Source organism: Thalassophryne amazonica, chromosome 14, assembly GCF_902500255.1.
Source record: "Thalassophryne amazonica chromosome 14, fThaAma1.1, whole genome shotgun sequence".
Lineage (NCBI taxonomy): Eukaryota > Metazoa > Chordata > Actinopteri > Batrachoidiformes > Batrachoididae > Thalassophryne > Thalassophryne amazonica.
Genome location: NC_047116.1, coordinates 19,417,040 through 19,436,685, shown reverse-complemented (window position 1 = coordinate 19,436,685; position 19,646 = coordinate 19,417,040). Strand labels below are relative to the sequence as shown.

Here is a 19,646-nt window from a genome sequence, read left to right as displayed (position 1 = left end):
GAAACATGGTGTCTAACCAGATCCTTACTCTGGATGGCATTACCCTGACCTCTAGTAATACTGTGAGAAATCTTGGAGTCATTTTTGATCAGGATATGTCCTTCAATGCGCATATTAAGCAAATATGTAGGACTGCTTTTTTGCATTTGCGCAATATCTCTAAAATTAGAAAGGTCTTGTCTCAGAGTGATGCTGAAAAAGTAATTCATGGATTTATTTCCTCTAGGCTGGACTATTGTAATACATTATTATCAGGTTGTCCTAAAAGTTCCCTGAAAAGCCTTCAGTTAATTCAAAATGCTGCAGCTAGAGTACTGACGGGGACTAGAAGGAGAGAGCATATTTCACCCATATTGGCTTCTCTTCATTGGCTTCCTGTTAATTCTAGCATAGAATTTAAAATTCTTCTTATTACTTATAAGGTTTTGAATAATCAGGTCCCATCTTATCTTAGGGACCTCTTAGTACCATATCACCCCAATAGAGCACTTCGCTCTCAGACTGCAGGCTTACTTGTAGTTCCTAGGGTTTGTAAGAGTAGAATGGGAGGCAGAGCCTTCAGCTTTCAGGCTCCTCTCCTGTGGAACCAGCTCCCAATTCAGATCAGGGAGACAGACACCCTCTCTACTTTTAAGATTAGGCTTAAAACTTTCCTTTTTGCTAAAGCTTATAGTTAGGGCTGGATCAGGTGACCCTGAACCATCCCTTAGTTATGTTGCTACAGACTTAGACTGCTGGGAGGTTCCCATGATGCACTGAGTGTTTCTTTCTCTTTTTGCTCTGTATGCACCACTCTGCATTTAATCATTAGTGATTGATCTCTGCTCTCTTCCACAGCATGTCTTTTTCCTGATTCTCTCCCCTCAGCCCCAACCAGTCCCAGCAGAAGACTGCCCCTCCCTGAGCCTGGTTCTGCTGGAGGTTTCTTCCTGTTAAAAGGGAGTTTTTCCTTCCCACTGTCACCAAGTAATGTAATAATCTGTAATTATTGTATGGCTTTGTATTATTGTATGGATTGATTGACTGACTGATCGATCAGGACGTGTGATGAGCGCACAGAAATGCAGCGTGAAGCTTTTATTTTAAAGAGTCACGGCTCTTTTCAGGTTTGATCAGACCTGATCGATCAGGGCGTTTGATGAGCGCACCGACATGCAGCGACGAGGCTTTTATTTTAAAGTCACAGGTTTGATCAGACACACAGAGAGAGAGAGAGAGAGAGAAAGCGACAGAGGGAGAGAGAGAGAGAGAGAGAGAGAGAGAGAGACAGAGTGAGGGAGAGTGCACACGAGAGAGAGAGCGAGCGACCGACCTGCGATTTCTGTTGTGTTTCTGGATTTCTCAGTTGAGGTTCAATTCCCTGTTCTAAGCACACACAGGTGCTGTGGGCTGTGTGATCATGTTCTCCAGCTGATTCCTCTGGATTCACGCACTCAGTTTTTGGTTGTGTACAGGGGCGCCGTGTTGCACAGACTTGCTTGCAGTAATACTGTGCTGCGCAGACCTGCTTAAAACTGTGTCCAGCGCTCTGCGCCGAAGAAATTTAAGCATGTTTAATTTCTTCCGTCCTACGTGCATAGCCCTCAACATACTGCTGCATAGAGAGAAAAAAAACTCGACGTAGAGCTGCTCAAACTGGGCGGAGAGTTGCTCAACACGGCGTAGACGATACGCCACAATGAGCAGCTCTACAAATACGCCAATGTGAAAGAGGCTTTAGAAGAATTAGCACCGTCAAGTAGCTCGTTTAAATCGTCGCCAGTCACCAAAACAAATTCTGCCATGATTAGCTAAACACCGCCCCCACTAGTGTGTGCACGGGTGGGGTTCGCAGCATTCAACGGTACAAAATGCATGGAACCAAATTTTTACACTAAATGGAACCATATTTGCACACTAAATGCAACGCAACACAAATGGGACAAATAATCCATGTCACGTGACATACAAAGCACCAATCAAATGATGAGTATCCACTCAGCCGTTATATAAAAAGACATATTATAACAGTCAACATCACTTTCACATTCTTTGTTAATGTAGAAATATTGTTTTGTTTTGCATGGATTGATCAATCTGGCTTGATGAATAAAAGTGAGGTATTGACTTTTTAAGCGTTTTAGAAGCACTGCCCTCACCCAACACTGAATGCTAAAGTGTTGCCAGAACTGCTTACCCAGGCAGCGGTATGGCACTACAATGTATGTGTGACTGCGGCAATGCCTGCGGCCTTTCTTGCACCAATTCCGGATGCTGACAGGCTGGTTGGCTTCGACGACATTAGTAATCTGTAACTCTGGGTACACCTGGAGAAAAGTGAGAGGGTTTTTATGCGCTTTCCTGCTGTCTCTGTTCAGGGTCTTTGTCTTTGTTGTGCGCTCGCTCTCTCATTACGTACCTCCTGGCAGTACTGCAGGATGCCCTCCTTTGTGCCGATGCAGCTCTTGCTACCGGAGGGGTCAGACTCCCATTTACCAGTCTGCAGATTGATGTGCATGTTGAGTTTCCCACAGAACATAGCCACCTGGGGCTCGGCAAGTAAACCTAGTGAGTCATCAGCAGGCACCTACACGGATAAGAACAGACAAATGTACAGCTTGAGTGTACCTCATTTAGATTTTAACTCACTTGGTTTATTTCTAATTCCAATGAAAATCCAAGTGCAGTATCAATACGTATTTGGTATAATAGCTCCTCTAATATTGCTACATGTTTATGGTGTTTTGTGCATAATGTTGTCATTATTTCCACCAATCTTCATTGTTCTAATGAGTTTGAGATTTTTTTTTTTTTTCATCCTGCTTATCTGCCAAGGCAAGATATACCGGAAGCCAGGAACTGAAACATTAAACCAAAATAATAGCATGAGTCCTTTGTTAGCTTTTACTCAAATAACTTTTATTTATTTTGTGTCACTGGATGCTATGACAATATGCACTATGAGATGAGACCACTTTGGCTGCCAGCAGACATTTTGTTTGAATAATTCTGCAAATACAGCAATCCTTTAAATGTCTCTTATTGCATTAGCAAGTGTGCAAATCAATGAGCAGGAATTTCATTAGCTTAGTGGGTAAATTAAGACAGCAAAACCATTATGGTGATACTGTAGGCTGTGTGAAAGAGACGTTTTTATCAAATTGAGGCTGTATCCTTTACTCCCTGATGTAAAGGAGAGCAAATCTATGCTAACAGAATTACAATAACAGCAAAATCTGACCATATTTTGGCTTACTGTTAAAAATTTGCTGATTGTAATTCTATGGTAACAGAATTGCCAAGGAGTCTGCAAACACCACCCATTTACACCAGTCTGAACAGATGATCTCAAGTATTTAAACTCATCCACCTTCACCATTCCTCTGCACTCCCTTTTATTGATGCACATGTACTCTGTCTTGTTCTGTCTGACTTTCATTCCCTTTCTCTCTAGAGCACACCTCCACCTCTCCTGGCTCAGCTCAAACTGCGCTCTACTCTCACTGCAGATCACATCATCTGACTCATGTCTGATCTCGTCCGTCTATCTGCCCATCACTGCTGCAAAACAAAAAAACGGGCTCAGAACCAATCCTTTCATTCTCTGATCAATAATTTGTAATGTCTATATCAAAATATCTCAGTCCAAAGAGACATCACTAATACAACCCCTGGCAAAAATTATGGAATCACCGGCCTCGGAGGATGTTCATTCAGTTGTTTAATTTTGTAGAAAAAAAGCAGATCACAGACATGACACAAAACTCAAGTCATTTCAAATGGCAACTTTCTGGCTTTAAGAAACACTATAAGAAATAAAGAAAAAAAATTGTGGCAGTCAGTAACAGTTACTTTTTTAGACCAAGCAGAGGGAAAAAAATATGGACTCACTCAATTCTGAGGAATACATTATGGAATCACCCTGTAAATTTTCATCCCCAAAACTAACACCTGCATCAAATCAGATCTGATCGTTAGTCTGCATCTAAAAAGGAGTGATCACACCTTGGAGAGCTGTTGCACCAAGTGGACTGACATGAATCATGGCTCCAACACGAGAGATGTCAATTGAAACAAAGGAGAGGATTATCAAACTCTTAAAAGAGGGTAAATCATCACGCAATGTTGCAAAAGATGTTGGTTGTTCACAGTCAGCTGTGTCTAAACTCTGGACCAAATACAAACAACATGGGAAGGTTGTTAAAGGCAAACATACTGGTAGACCAAGGAAGACATCAAAGCGTCAAGACAGAAAACTTAAAGCAATATGTCTCAAAAATCGAAAATGCACAACAAAACAAATGAGGAACGAATGGGAGGAAACTGGAGTCAACGTCTGTGACCGAACTGTAAGAAACCGCCTAAAGGAAATGGGATTTACATACAGAAAAGCTAAACGAAAGGCATCATTAACACCTAAACAGAAAAAAACAAGGTTACAATGGGCTAAGGAAAAGCAATCGTGGACTATGGATGACTGGATGAAAGTCATATTCAGTGATGAATCTCGAATCTGCATTGGGCAAGGTGATGATGCTGGAACTTTTGTTTGGTGCTGTTCCAATGAGATTTATAAAGATGACTGCCTGAAGAGAACATTTAAATTTCCACAGTCATTGATGATATGGGGCTGCATGTCAGGTAAAGGCACTGGGGAGATGACTGTCATTACATCATCAATAAATGCACAAGTTAAGTTGATATTTTGGACACTTTTCTTATCCCATCAATTGAAAGGATGTTTGGGGATGATGAAATCATTTTTCAAGATGATAATGCATCTTACCATAGAACAAAAACTGTGAAAACATTCCTTGCAAAAAGACACATAGGGTCAATGTCATGGCCTGCAAATAGTCCGGATCTTAATCCAATTGAAAATCTTTGGTGGAAGTTGAAGAAAATGGTCCATGACAAGGCTCCAACCTGCAAAGCTGATCTGGCAACAGCAATCAGAGAAAGTTGGAGCCAGATTGATGAAGAGTACTGTTTGTTACTCATTAAGTCCATGCCTCAGAGACTGCAAGCTGTTCTAAAAGCCAGAGGTGGTGCAACAAAATACTAGTGATGTGTTGGAGCGTTCTTTTGTTTTTCATGATCCCATAATTTTTTCCTCAGAATTGAGTGATTCCATATTTTCTTCCCTCTGCTTGGTCTAAAAAAGTAACCGTTACTGACTGCCACAATTGTTTTTCCTGATTTCTTATAGTGTTTCTTAAAGCCAGAAAGTTGCCATTTGAAATGACTTTAGTTTTGTGTCATGTCTGTGATCTGCTTTTTTCTACAAAATTAAACAACTGAATGAACATCCTCCGAGGCCGGTGATTCCATAATTTTTGCCAGGGGTTGTATAATTACTTGTTTAATCATCTAAATAATGGTCTGAAATCCAACCAAATTTCTGCAATTTATACTGTAAAACAAAGGGGAAAAAACAGTTCTCCTGTTTGAGAATCTGGAACCATTCAAACAGTTTGTTTTTGATAAATGACCATGATTATTATTTTTCTATCAAGTGTCTGTCTGGCACATCATAAGGGAAATATTATGACATACGGAATACCGTTCGTCTGGGCATGATTCAACACGTAGGTCCCTTAATGTTCAGGACAACAGCATCTGGAGAAGGCCAAGATTATGCCAATGAATCTCCTGGCTGTAACAGAGACATGGCTACTTTTGGCTATGGACCAGTTGTCTGCCATCCAGGACAGAAGGTGGTGCTGTACTGTGGTGAATGAAATGATGTGCAGCACCAATGCATGCTCCCAGACCTGACCCGAGTACAACACAACCAACAGAAAGAATGTCACTAAAGGATTCTCAGAGGAATAGTATAAGATATTCAAATCAATTAAGAGTTAAATCAAAGTAGTTTATCCTTTTTTACAGTAACCTCAGCATTACCACACTTCTGTTGGGAAGGTGTCGTAGCACGGACCCACAACAGGGGGAGCAAATGAACGGACAATGAATAAACCAAAAGGTAACAATTTAATGTTGTGACACTACACAACGAAAAGATACAGAAAATATGCACAGTCAATTAGCACCAGGTGACGTGTGGCAGGCTCGAAGATAGGAGACCCCCCCGACGAGAGAGAAGCCGTACTCCACACGGCTTCCACCACCAACGGCCTGAAGAACACCGGAGCCGCCAAGTCCCGAATCCCCAGGTGGCCTCTGTCCCCGGCTGTCGACCCTGGTACTGCTGGCAGAGAGCAAAAAACAGGATGTGTGAGTCCGCACACTCAGTAATACACAGTCCAACACTGATGGGAGGGAGCACCTCCACCTCCAATCATACACTTAAGCAGCTCCTGTCAGTCACTTATCTGGAGGGAGTGGGAGGCGAAGACGTCGCGGTTCCCACAACACGCCGCTCCAACAAAACTGTCCCACAGGAATAAACAGCTGCAAACAGAGATCAAAACGTGGATTAATCCAAATACTGCAGAGAAGGATTACCTCAGGAATGGTAGTCGATTTCTCGGCGAGGAGGTGGAGTTGCAGTCCGGCTTTTATGGTGGTGATGATGATGAACGAGTGACAGCTGGTGCAGGGGATGAATGACAGCTGTCACTTCTTCTAGGTCTGGCGCCCTTTCATGCTTGGAGCCCGCACTCCAAGCAGGGCGCCCTCTGGTGGTGGTGGGCCAGCAGTACCTCCTCTTCAGCGGCCCACACAACAGGACCCCCCCCCCCCTCAACGGGCGCCTCCTGGCGTCCGCCCAGGCTTGTCCGGATGCCGTGCGTAGAATTCGGCCAGGAGGGCCGGGTCCAGGATGAAGCTCCTCTTCACCCAGGAGCGTTCCTCAGGTCCATACCCCTCCCAGTCCACCAGATATTGGAAACCCCGGCCCTTACGACGGACGTCCAGGAGCCTGCGGACTGTCCAGGCAGGCTCCCCGTCGATGAGCCGGGCAGGAGGCGGCGTTGGTCCCGGAGTACAGAGGGGCGAGGTGTGGTGTGGCTTGAGACGGGAAACATGAAAGACGGGGTGAATCCGCAGTGAAGCCGGGAGTCGAAGCTTTACTGCGGCCGGGTTGATGATCTTGAGGATCTTAAATGGTCCGATGAATCTGTCTTTCAATTTAGGGGAGTCGACACACAGAGGGATGTCCTTGGTCGAAAGCCACACCTCCTGCCCAGGCTGGTATGTGGGGGCCGGGGAACGCCGGCGGTCCGCATGGGCCTTAGCCCTCGTCCGGGCCTTTACCAATGCAGAGCGGGCGGCCCGCCACACCCGGCGGCACCTCCTGAGGTGGGCCTGGACCGAGGGCACACCGACCTCTCCCTCCACCACGGGAACAATGGGGGCTGGTACCCCAAACATGCCTCAAAAGGGGAGAGGCCGGTAGCAGACGAAACTTGGCTGTTGTGGGCATACTCGATCCAGGCCAGATGATGACTCCAGGCCGCCGGATGCGCGGAGGTGACACATCGGAGGGCTTGCTCTAACTCCTGGTTAGCCCGCTCTGCCTGGCCGTTGGTCTGGGGGTGGTACCCGGACGAGAGACTTATGGTGGCCCCCAGCTCCTTACAGAAACTCTTCCACACCTGTGAAGAGAACTGGGGGCCCCGATCCGAGACGACGTCCGACGGTATCCCATGCAGCCGCATGACGTGGTGGACCAGGAGGTCTGCCGTCTCCTGGGCCGTCGGGAGCTTCGGGAGGGCCACGAAGTGGGCCGCCTTGGAGAACCGGTTCACTATCGTGAGAATCACGGTGTTGCCCTGGGACGGCGGGAGGCCCGTGACGAAGTCCAGGCCGATGTGAGACCAGGGGCGATGAGGCACTGGCAGGGGATGGAGGAGTCCCGTCGTCCTCCGGTGGTCCGCCTTACCCCTGGCGCAGATGGTACAGGCCTGGATGTAGTCCCGGACGTCGGTTTCCAGGGACGCCCACCAGAAGCGCTGCTGGACTACTGCCACGGTCCTGCGCACTCCGGGATGACAGGACAGCTTGGACCCGTGACAGAAGTCCAAGACGGCAGCTCTTGCCTCTGGTGGGACGTATAGTCTGTTCTTGGGGCCAGTCCCCGGGTCCGGGCTTCTTGTCAGGGCCTCCCGGACGGTCTTCTCCACGTCCCAGGTGAGGGTGGCCACGACAGTGGACTCGGGGATGATGGTCTTGGTGGGGTTCGACAGCTCCGCTTTGGCTTCTTCTTCATGCACCCGGGACAATGCATCTGGTTTTTGGTTCTTGGTCCCGGGGCGGTACGTGATCTGGAAGTCAAAGCGCCCGAAGAACAGAGACCAGCGGGCTTGCCTGGGGTTCAGCCGCTTGGCGGTCCGGATGTACTCCAGGTTCCGATGGTCCGTGAAAACCGTGAAGGGCAACGACGCCCCCTCCAGCAGGTGTCTCCACTCTTCAAGAGCCTCCTTCACCGCGAGGAGTTCCCGATTGCCGACGTCATAGTTCCGTTCAGCTGGGGTCAACCTGCGGGAATAAAAGGCACAAGGATGGAGAACTTTATCAGCCTCCACGCTCTGGGACAGCACGGCTCCTATCCCTGAGTCAGAGGCGTCCACTTCAACTACGTACTGGCGATCAGGATCAGGCTGCACCAGAACTGGTGCAGTCGAGAACCGGCGTTTCAACTCCTGGAACGCGGCTTCGCACCCATCCGACCAGGTGAAGGGGACTTTGGTGGAGGTCAGGGCAGTCAGGGGGCTAACTACCTGACTGTAACCCTTGATGAACCTCCTATAGAAATTTGCAAAGCAGAGGAACTGCTGTAGTTTCCTGCGGCTTATCGGTTGGGGCCAATCTCTCACCACCGCAACCTTGGCCGGATCAGGGGCGACGGAGTTGGAGGAGATTATGAACCCCAGGAAGGACAAACAAGTGCGGTGGAACTCGCACTTCTCGCCCTTCACAAACAGCCCATTCTCCAACAACCGCTGTAGGACCTGACGTACATGCTGGACATGGGTCTCAGGGTCCGGGGAGAAGATGAGTATATCGTCCAGATATACGAAGACGAACCGATGCAGGAAGTCCCGCAAGACGTCGTTTACCAAAGCTTGGAACGTCGCGGGGGCGTTGGTGAGGCCGAAAGGCATGACCAGGTACTCAAAGTGACCTAACGGGGTGTTAAACGCCGTCTTCCATTCGTCTCCCTCCTGGATCCGAACCAGGTGGTACGCGTTTCTAAGATATCAACTTAACTTGTGCATTTATTGATGATGTAATGACAGTCATCTCCCCAGTGCCTTTACCTGACATGCAGCCCCATATCATCAATGACTGTGGAAATTTAAATGTTCTCTTCAGGCAGTCATCTTTATAAATCTCATTGGAACGGCACCAAACAAAAGTTCCAGCATCATCACCTTGCCCAATGCAGATTCGAGATTCATCACTGAATATGACTTTCATCCAGTCATCCATAGTCCACGATTGCTTTTCCTTAGCCCATTGTAACCTTGTTTTTTTCTGTTTAGGTGTTAATGATGCCTTTCGTTTAGCTTTTCTGTATGTAAATCCCATTTCCTTTAGGCGGTTTCTTACAGTTTGGTCACAGACGTTGACTCCAGTTTCCTCCCATTCGTTCCTCATTTGTTTTGTTGTGCATTTTCGATTTTTGAGACATATTGCTTTAAGTTTTCTGTCTTGACGCTTTGATGTCTTCCTTGGTCTACCAGTATGTTTGCCTTTAACAACCTTCCCATGTTGTTTGTATTTGGTCCAGAGTTTAGACACAGCTGACTGTGAACAACCAACATCTTTTGCAACATTGCGTGATGATTTACCCTCTTTTAAGAGTTTGATAATCCTCTCCTTTGTTTCAATTGACATCTCTCGTGTTGGAGCCATGATTCATGTCAGTCCACTTGGTGCAACAGCTCTCCAAGGTGTGATCACTCCTTTTTAGATGCAGACTAACGATCAGATCTGATTTGATGCAGGTGTTAGTTTTGGGGATGAAAATTTACAGGGTGATTCCATAATGTATTCCTCAGAATTGAGTGAGTCCATATTTTTTTCCCTCTGCTTGGTCTAAAAAAGTAACTGTTACTGACTGCCACAATTTTTTTTCTTTATTTCTTATAGTGTTTCTTAAAGCCAGAAAGTTGCCATTTGAAATGACTTGAGTTTTGTGTCATGTCTGTGATCTGCTTTTTTTCTACAAAATTAAACAACTCAATGAACATCCTCCGAGGCCGGTGATTCCATAATTTTTGCCAGGTTTGTATTGTGATGATGATGAACGAGTGACAGCTGGTGCAGGGGATGAATGACAGCTGTCACTTCTTCTAGGTCTGGCGCCCTTTCATGCTTGGAGCCCGCACTCCAAGCAGGGCGCCCTCTGGTGGTGGTGGGCCAGCAGTACCTCCTCTTCAGCGGCCCACACAACAGGACCCCCCCCCCCCCTCAACGGGCGCCTCCTGGCGTCCGCCCAGGCTTGTCCGGATGCCGTGCGTAGAATTCGGCCAGGAGGGCCGGGTCCAGGATGAAGCTCCTCTTCACCCAGGAGCGTTCCTCAGGTCCATACCCCTCCCAGTCCACCAGATATTGGAAACCCCGGCCCTTACGACGGACGTCCAGGAGCCTGCGGACTGTCCAGGCAGGCTCCCCGTCGATGAGCCGGGCAGGAGGCGGCGTTGGTCCCGGAGTACAGAGGGGCGAGGTGTGGTGTGGCTTGAGACGGGAAACATGAAAGACGGGGTGAATCCGCAGTGAAGCCGGGAGTCGAAGCTTTACTGCGGCCGGGTTGATGATCTTGAGGATCTTAAATGGTCCGATGAATCTGTCTTTCAATTTAGGGGAGTCGACACACAGAGGGATGTCCTTGGTCGAAAGCCACACCTCCTGCCCAGGCTGGTATGTGGGGGCCGGGGAACGCCGGCGGTCCGCATGGGCCTTAGCCCTCGTCCGGGCCTTTACCAATGCAGAGCGGGCGGCCCGCCACACCCGGCGGCACCTCCTGAGGTGGGCCTGGACCGAGGGCACACCGACCTCTCCCTCCACCACGGGAACAATGGGGGCTGGTACCCCAAACATGCCTCAAAAGGGGAGAGGCCGGTAGCAGACGAAACTTGGCTGTTGTGGGCATACTTGATCCAGGCCAGATGATGACTCCAGGCCGCCGGATGCGCGGAGGTGACACATCGGAGGGCTTGCTCTAACTCCTGGTTAGCCCGCTCTGCCTGGCCGTTGGTCTGGGGGTGGTACCCGGACGAGAGACTTACGGTGGCCCCCAGCTCCTTACAGAAACTCTTCCACACCTGTGAAGAGAACTGGGGGCCCCGATCCGAGACGACGTCCGACGGTATCCCATGCAGCCGCATGACGTGGTGGACCAGGAGGTCTGCCGTCTCCTGGGCCGTCGGGAGCTTCGGGAGGGCCACGAAGTGGGCCGCCTTGGAGAACCGGTTCACTATCGTGAGAATCACGGTGTTGCCCTGGGACGGCGGGAGGCCCGTGACGAAGTCCAGGCCGATGTGAGACCAGGGGCGATGAGGCACTGGCAGGGGATGGAGGAGTCCCGTCGTCCTCCGGTGGTCCGCCTTACCCCTGGCGCAGATGGTACAGGCCTGGATGTAGTCCCGGACGTCGGTTTCCAGGGACGCCCACCAGAAGCGCTGCTGGACTACTGCCACGGTCCTGCGCACTCCGGGATGACAGGACAGCTTGGACCCGTGACAGAAGTCCAAGACGGCAGCTCTTGCCTCTGGTGGAACGTATAGTCTGTTCTTGGGGCCAGTCCCCGGGTCCGGGCTTCTTGTCAGGGCCTCCCGGACGGTCTTCTCCACGTCCCAGGTGAGGGTGGCCACGACAGTGGACTCGGGAATGATGGTCTTGGTGGGGTTCGACAGCTCCGCTTTGGCTTCTTCTTCATGCACCCGGGACAATGCATCTGGTTTTTGGTTCTTGGTCCCGGGGCGGTACGTGATCTGGAAGTCAAAGCGCCCGAAGAACAGAGACCAGCGGGCTTGCCTGGGGTTCAGCCGCTTGGCGGTCCAGATGTACTCCAGGTTCCGATGGTCCGTGAAAACCGTGAAGGGCAACGACGCCCCCTCCAGCAGGTGTCTCCACTCTTCAAGAGCCTCCTTCACCGCGAGGAGTTCCCGATTGCCGACGTCATAGTTCCGTTCAGCTGGGGTCAACCTGCGGGAATAAAAGGCACAAGGATGGAGAACTTTATCAGCCTCCACGCTCTGGGACAGCACGGCTCCTATCCCTGAGTCAGAGGCGCCCACTTCAACTACGTACTGGCGATCAGGATCAGGCTGCACCAGAACTGGTGCAGTCGAGAACCGCCGTTTCAACTCCTGGAACGCGGCTTCGCACCCATCCGACCAGGTGAAGGGGACTTTGGTGGAGGTCAGGGCAGTCAGGGGGCTAACTACCTGACTGTAACCCTTGATGAACCTCCTATAGAAATTTGCAAAGCCGAGGAACTGCTGTAGTTTCCTGCGGCTTATCGGTTGGGGCCAATCTCTCACCACCGCAACCTTGGCCGGATCAGGGGCGACGGAGTTGGAGGAGATTATGAACCCCAGGAAGGACAAAGAAGTGCGGTGGAACTCGCACTTCTCGCCCTTCACAAACAGCCCATTCTCCAACAACCGCTGTAGGACCTGACGTACATGCTGGACATGGGTCTCAGGGTCCGGGGAGAAGATGAGTATATCGTCCAGATATACGAAGACGAACCGATGCAGGAAGTCCCGCAAGACGTCGTTTACCAAAGCTTGGAATGTCGCGGGGGCGTTGGTGAGGCCGAACGGCATGACCAGGTACTCAAAGTGACCTAACGGGGTGTTAAACGCCGTCTTCCATTCGTCTCCCTCCTGGATCCGAACCAGGTGGTACGCGTTTCTAAGATCCAATTTAGTGAAAATTTGGGCTCCATGCAGGGGCGTAAACACAGAATCCAACAGGGGCAACGGGTATGGGTTGCGAACCGTGATCTCGTTCAGCCCTCTGTAATCAATGCATGGACAGAGTCCGCCGTCTTTCTTGCCCACAAAAAAGAAACCAGCACCCATCGGGGAGGTGGAGTTTCGGATCAACCCGGCAGCTAAGGAGTCCCGGATGTAGGTCTCCATTGATTCGCGTTCCGGACGTGAGAGGTTGTACAGTCTACTGGACGGGTACTCAGCGCCCGGGACCAAATCGATGGCACAATCATACGGTCGGTGCGGGGGAAGAGTGAGCGCCAGATCTTTGCTGAAAACGTCAGCAAGATCATGGTACTCCTTTGGCACTGCCGATAGATTGGGGGGGACTTTGACCTCCTCATTAGCCGTAGTGCCGGGAGGAACCGAGGATCCTAAGCACTCCCGGTGGCAGGTTTCGCTCCACTGCGTCACAACCCCAGACGGCCAATCAATCCGGGGATTGTGCTTCACCATCCATGGAAAGCCCAAAATCACTCGGGAGGTAGATGGTGTGACATGGAACACTATCTCCTCCCTGTGATTCCCAGACACAACCAAAGTCACTGGTTGTGTCTGATGTGTGATTAATGGAAGCAGGGTGCCATCTAGTGCTCGCACCTGCAATGGTGCCGGCAGAGCCACCAGAGGGAGCCCTACTTCCTTTACCCATCTGCTGTCCAGCAGATTCCCTTCAGACCCCGTGTCTACCAGTGCTGGGGCGTGAAGGGTTAAATCCCCACAAAGGATTGTTACTGGGATTCGTGCAGATTTGCGGGGTTTTCCCGCGTGCGTGTTATGGCCCACCCTTAGCCCAGTTTCTAAGGACGGGCGTTGTAGTTTGACCGTTTTAGGGCAGTCCTTCTGCATGTGCTCGCAAGAGCCGCAGACAAAACACTCCCCGCGGGCCAGCCTCCTTTGTCTGATATTTGATTTTAATTTGGCCCTGCTCGTGTCCATAGCCTCCTCAGCAGGGGGAGCTGTAGCCACACGGAGCTCTCTGGCAGTGAAGCGTGGGGACGACGTCACCTTGTCGGAACCGGAAGGGGGAGGGACGGCTCGTGCCCGGTCACGCCCCCCGGCCTGCTCCCGACGATGCTCGTTTAAACGGTTGTCTAAGCGTATAACTAAATCGACAAGCCCGTCAAAATCCCGCGGTTCCTCCTTGGCCAGTAGGTGCTCCTTAAGGACCGGGGACAGTCCATTTACAAAGGCGGCGCGGAGCGCAACGTTATTCCAGCCGGACCTCGCTGCCGCGATGCGGAAGTCGACTGCATACTCGGCTGCGCTACAGCGCTCCTGTCTCATAGACAGCAGCACGTTCGAAGCGGTCTCGCCTCTGTTGGGATGATCAAACACTTGTTTGAACTCCCGTACAAACCCAGTATAAGACGTTAGGAGCCGTGAATTCTGCTCCCAAAGCGCCGTAGCCCATGCGCGTGCCTCTCCTCGAAGCAAATTAATAACATAAGCCACCCGGCTAGCGTCTGATGCGTACATGACAGGGCGCTGTGAAAAGACGAGCGAACACTGCATGAGGAAGTCCGCGCACGTCTCGACACAGCCCCCGTACGGTTCCGGAGGGCTTATGTATGCTTCAGGGGACGGTGGGGGGGTTCGTTGAACGACCAGTGGAACGTCTGATACAAGCCCAGGACCAGCCAGAGGAGTGGCTGCAGCAGCGCCCTGATCGCGCGCTTCCACCCTGGCAGTGAGAGCCTCCACCCTCCGATCAAGGAGGACACTCTGCTTGGTCACAGAATCTAACCGAGCCGTGAAGGCGGTTAAGATCTGCTGCAGCTCACTCAACACGCCTCCCGCTGACGCCTGCGCTCCTGGCTCTTCCATTGGCCGTTCAAACTCGGGTTGACGCCCCTCGGAATCCATGACGATGGCCGAGAAATCCTGTTGGGAAGGTGTCGTAGCACGGACCCACAACAGGGGGCGCAAATGAACGGACAATGAATAAACCAAAAGGTAACAATTTAATGTTGTGACACTACACAACGAAAAGATACAGAAAATATGCACAGTCAATTAGCACCAGGTGACGTGTGGCAGGCTCGAAGATAGGAGACCCCCCCGACGAGAGAAGCCGTACTCCACGCGGCTTCCACCACCAACGGCCTGAAGAACACCGGAGCCGCCAAGTCCCGAATCCCCAGGTGGCCTCTGTCCCCGGCTGTCGACCCTGGTACTGCTGGCAGAGAGCAAAAAACAGGATGTGTGAGTGTGAGTCCGCACACTCAGTAATACACAGTCCAACACTGATGGGAGGGAGCACCTCCACCTCCAATCATACACTTAAGCAGCTCCTGTCAGTCACTTATCTGGAGGGAGTGGGAGGCGAAGACGTCGCGGTTCCCACAACACGCCGCTCCAACAAAACTGTCCCACAGGAATAAACGGCTGCAAACAGAGATCAAAACGTGGATTAATCCAAATACTGCAGAGAAGGATTACCTCAGGAATGGTAGTCGATTTCTCGGCGAGGAGGTGGAGTTGCAGTCCGGCTTTTATGGTGGTGATGATGATGAACGAGTGACAGCTGGTGCAGGGGATGAATGACAGCTGTCACTTCTTCTAGGTCTGGCGCCCTTTCGTGCTTGGAGCCCGCACTCCAAGCAGGGCGCGCTCTGGTGGTGGTGGGCCAGCAGTACCTCCTCTTCAGCGGCCCACACAACAACTTCCAGGTTAACACAGAAAATGCTGGTATCAGCATGCAAAACATTTTAAACTACACTAGGGAGTATTAATGCCTTGCATGTATTATATATCAGTCAGCTGTAGTTCATATGTTGCTATGAAACACCTGAATTAACAAATATGGTGTATTAAAAGGATTTTTCTCCCCTTGAAGACATTGGACCAGTATTATTTTCCTTCATGCACATCTTGACAGGGTGTGCTACCCCTGTGTGAAATGTAATTGAAATCCATAAATAATTTGCTCTTATGAATTCAATATCATACAGTATGCTGCATGAATTAAACCACAAGAGCTCAACTATCTCACCTCGAAGATGTCATACCAGAATTATTTTACTTCATCTACATCTCCACATGGTGTGCTACCACTGTGTGAAATTTCATTGTAATCCATAAATCGGTTGCTCATATGAATTCAAAGTATGATGCATGAGTTAAACCACAAGAGCTCAACTATCTCACCTTGAAGACGTGACTAGAATTATTTTACTTCATCTAGCCTACATGTTGACATGGTGTGATACCACTGCGTGATGTTTCACTGAAATCCATAAACTGATTGCAGAGGAGTTGCACATATGAAGTGAATGTCATATGATGCACATCAATTAAACACAAAATTCTACACTGCACAATGTCGGACTGGAAATGTGTTACTTCATCTACATCTTCACATGCTACATTACATGAAATTTCACTGCAGTCCAACAAATTGACAGTATTTTAAATGATCAGTTTAGCACCAGTATTGCAAACAAACAAAAAAACTAACTAAACCCAGACATAATTACTACTCAGTAGTTACCTCTACCAAGAAGGCAATGTTTTCATTGATATGACTGATTGTTTATGAGTTAGCCAGATAACTCAAAAGGTAGTGAATTACAATGTAGTGATTACAATGAAATTTGGTGAGCAGGTAGATAATGTTCTGAGAAATCTGTGATTCAATTTTTCAGGTTATTTGGAATATATTCTTGAAGTGAGTTCCAGAAGAATGTTTGACACATAGCAATATTTAACTCAAAGTTGTGAGAGGATGTTGAATCAACATTATTGATTCAATTTGGTGAGCAGATGGAAAATGTCCTAAAAATTATTTTGATCCAGAACATATTTTGATCCAAGATATAGACGTCTGAAGCAATACATGGTCTTGGTGGGTTTATGTGCATTCTGAGTGTCTAGTTGATATTGTTTTTGTTTTTTACATAAAAGTATGGCTACAGGAGGTGTTACACCGCATTATGTGAGCCAGTACATTCTGTGACCTGGCACCTTTTTTTTTTTTTTTTTTTTTAAATCAGAGATATCCGGTTGTTAAGTGTGACGTAACGCATCATGTGATTTTCAACTTCCGGCTCCAAACCAAAAAGGCGCACTGTCATTAACATTGAGAACTGCACTGAGACGATCTGATCAGGCTGCACTTACACCGTTGCACACGGACAACAGCATTAACATCGCAACATAAAACTCTTTGTATATTGTGCCTAAAACTCTCCTGGATATATTAACTGGGTTTTTAGACGTTGTTACTGCGTTTGTTTTATGTAAAAATGTCAGACGCTCAGGTTGTTTCTCCATTATTTTCAACGGGAGTTGCTGTGAGCTGCTATCACTTCCTGTTCATGCCGTTCGGGGAGAAAGTGAAGTTTGCACTTTAACGTCCTGTTTATTTTAATACATCATTTTTTATTAACAAACAGACATGTATATTTTACCTGTGCATAATAAAATATGCAAAGTAAAAGAAAAAAAAAGTTTTATTAAGTGTTCTGACCATAGAACGGAGGTGGAGGCGGAGAAGGGAGGGACGGAAGTTTGCACACAATGTAAACACAAACTAAACTTAAACTGTAAATCCTTAAAAAGATCAAACAGATGTAACTTTAATTGTAAACTTGGAGGTCTTTGCACCCGGAAACAGATTTATCACGTGATGCGTTACGTCAGCGCTTAACAACCGGATATGCACACCAATGTTTTTTTTTTTAATCTTGGCATAAAAAAACTCTCTCAGTTCAGTATTTAGTCAAACTCTGCCTTTTTTATAAACAGGGATTGAAGAACTTAGGCAAAGTGTTGAGAAAATCAGAACTAGTGTCAATCCGTTTTACTGCTAAGTGTACTCAAACACACTTGGAATTTTTCTTGGTTAGGGAAGCACAATAGTGAGGTACACAAAATACAATGTAATAAGAAACAAATACAGAATAAAAATACATGTCTAAGATCAAATATTTAAAATGGTGTACATATTTTGCTATGTGGAAGAGGCGTGATATGAAAGTGTATATATATATATATATATATATATATATATATATATATATATATATTCCCATTAATAATATTGAGACCAAATCATAATGTACTGCACTAAGTTAAAGGTGGTCTGCGTGTATTTAGTTTGAGCTTTAAAATATATTAATATTTTCTATTGTTTGCAAGTACTGTGGTCACATTTTATCTGGGTCACAAAATAAAGCGTAACACTACTCCGTTACATTTTCACAGCTCTCGACGCCGTCTATTGTGTAACTAACTAGCTTGAGCTAGCTCATAAATAGCAATACGCTAGTGTGAAAATGCCTTTCCAACTATTATGGGCTAATTACACATTTATGCGTTTCAAGAGAAACGGCGCTGCTAAATCACTGACACAGTGTTAGCAAGGTAACGGCTAGGCCTCGCTAGCATTGTTACGCCATAACGTCACACCTGGTTACATTAAAACTACATCAGTCAACCTAAAACTATCAGGTGAAGCCGAATGACTGAACCACCTGGAGTGTGTGCACGAAAAAAAAACAATATAAAAAGCGTAGCTTTTGTGTTATTATCATGAATATACCACCATTAAGGGGTATGTTTTAATCATTTCGATGGGGACTGCGTGTTTCCTTTGTGGTCCGTTTGATGGCCGCTGTAGGCCCGCAGGAGGAAGTGGTTCAACCAGGCTGAGATTTCTCTGCTCTACTCACCTCGGAAGAGAGCGTCAAGGTCGCCACCAGTAACAGCACAAACGCCGTATGCTCCCCCATAGCGGCCACCCAGGATCCAGCGCCCCGTTAAGTTCACGACGTCCCGTTAAAAAAAAAAAAAAGAAATACTAATAAGCGACCAGTGTTTGCGCAGAGTCGGCTGAGCGATCCGTTCCTGGCGGTCCGTCCCAGACTCACTGACGGTGGGCTGAAACGATGATGTGTTTACGGTAGTTTTTTTTTTTTTTTTTTTGTCGGGGAGGCGGTGGGGAGTCAAACTGACCGGCTGCTCCGTCACCTGACCGCCCGTGTAATGCTAATCACTCCACAATATGCCGTTATTTTGACAACACATATCTTTATCCTCACTGTCATTTTATTTGATAAAATTGTCTGGACTATAAACAATATTACAGACGCTTGTTTGCCGAAAATCAGGGGCGTAGCCAGTGGGGTGCTGCTGGTTCCCCCCGCACCTTTAAAGGGGTCATATTTGCCCTATTGAGGTTTTGCCATCAAGGGCGCAATTTAGAACTAGAAATTGGGGGGGACAAAGTGTGAGGCCTGCAGGGCCAAAGCCCATAGGCCGGGGTCTGGGGGCCGCTTTAGGTCCCCAGAAGCCAACGGTTTCTAGATAAGCTCAGATGCATTCTGAGCATCCAGAACAGTAATTTTAATGTTTTGAGAAGACCATAAAGTGGACACCATTTGACTTATGCAATTTGAAACTGTGGATATACGTAAGTATTTTATTCTGAGAATAGTCAGCATTGATTTTATTAACATCCTGATGTAAATAAGGTATCACCACATGTGTAGAACTCAAAAAGAATAATAGGTTGAGTTTTCATTAAAAAAAAACAACTGCAATGTGGTAAAATGTATTCATAAATATGAAAGAACAGGCTCTTAATAATTATTAACTATCGCATACTGTATTTTTTTTCTCAAGATTTGTTTTTGCGTAAGTTTGAAAAAACAACAGATCATAAGTTTAGGATAAATTACTTATCATGAATTTAATTTTTAAAGTGGCACTAATGACAACACTCATACTGAACATAATTTCGCTTGCATAGAC

The 19,646-nt window shown here is 47.9% G+C and overlaps 1 protein-coding gene across 2 annotated transcripts in view; it reads right to left on the bottom strand.

Annotated features, from left to right (window-relative positions):
- The window catches only part of LOC117524220 (amyloid-beta A4 protein-like), a 52,729-nt gene extending 33,950 nt beyond the window's left edge, over positions 1–18,779 (bottom strand). The window contains exons 1-3 of one of the 2 annotated variants that reach the window (XM_034185991.1): positions 18,566–18,779; positions 2,399–2,566; positions 2,177–2,306 (exon numbers count right to left, since the gene is read on the bottom strand). In XM_034185991.1, the coding sequence (XP_034041882.1) occupies positions 2,177–2,306; positions 2,399–2,566; positions 18,566–18,625 (358 nt within the window). In that variant the 5' untranslated portion in view covers positions 18,626–18,779. The remainder of the gene's footprint in view (positions 1–2,176; positions 2,307–2,398; positions 2,567–18,565) is intronic. The other variant, XM_034185992.1, reaches the window with a different exon arrangement.
- Between the last annotated feature and the right edge of the window lie 867 nt (positions 18,780–19,646).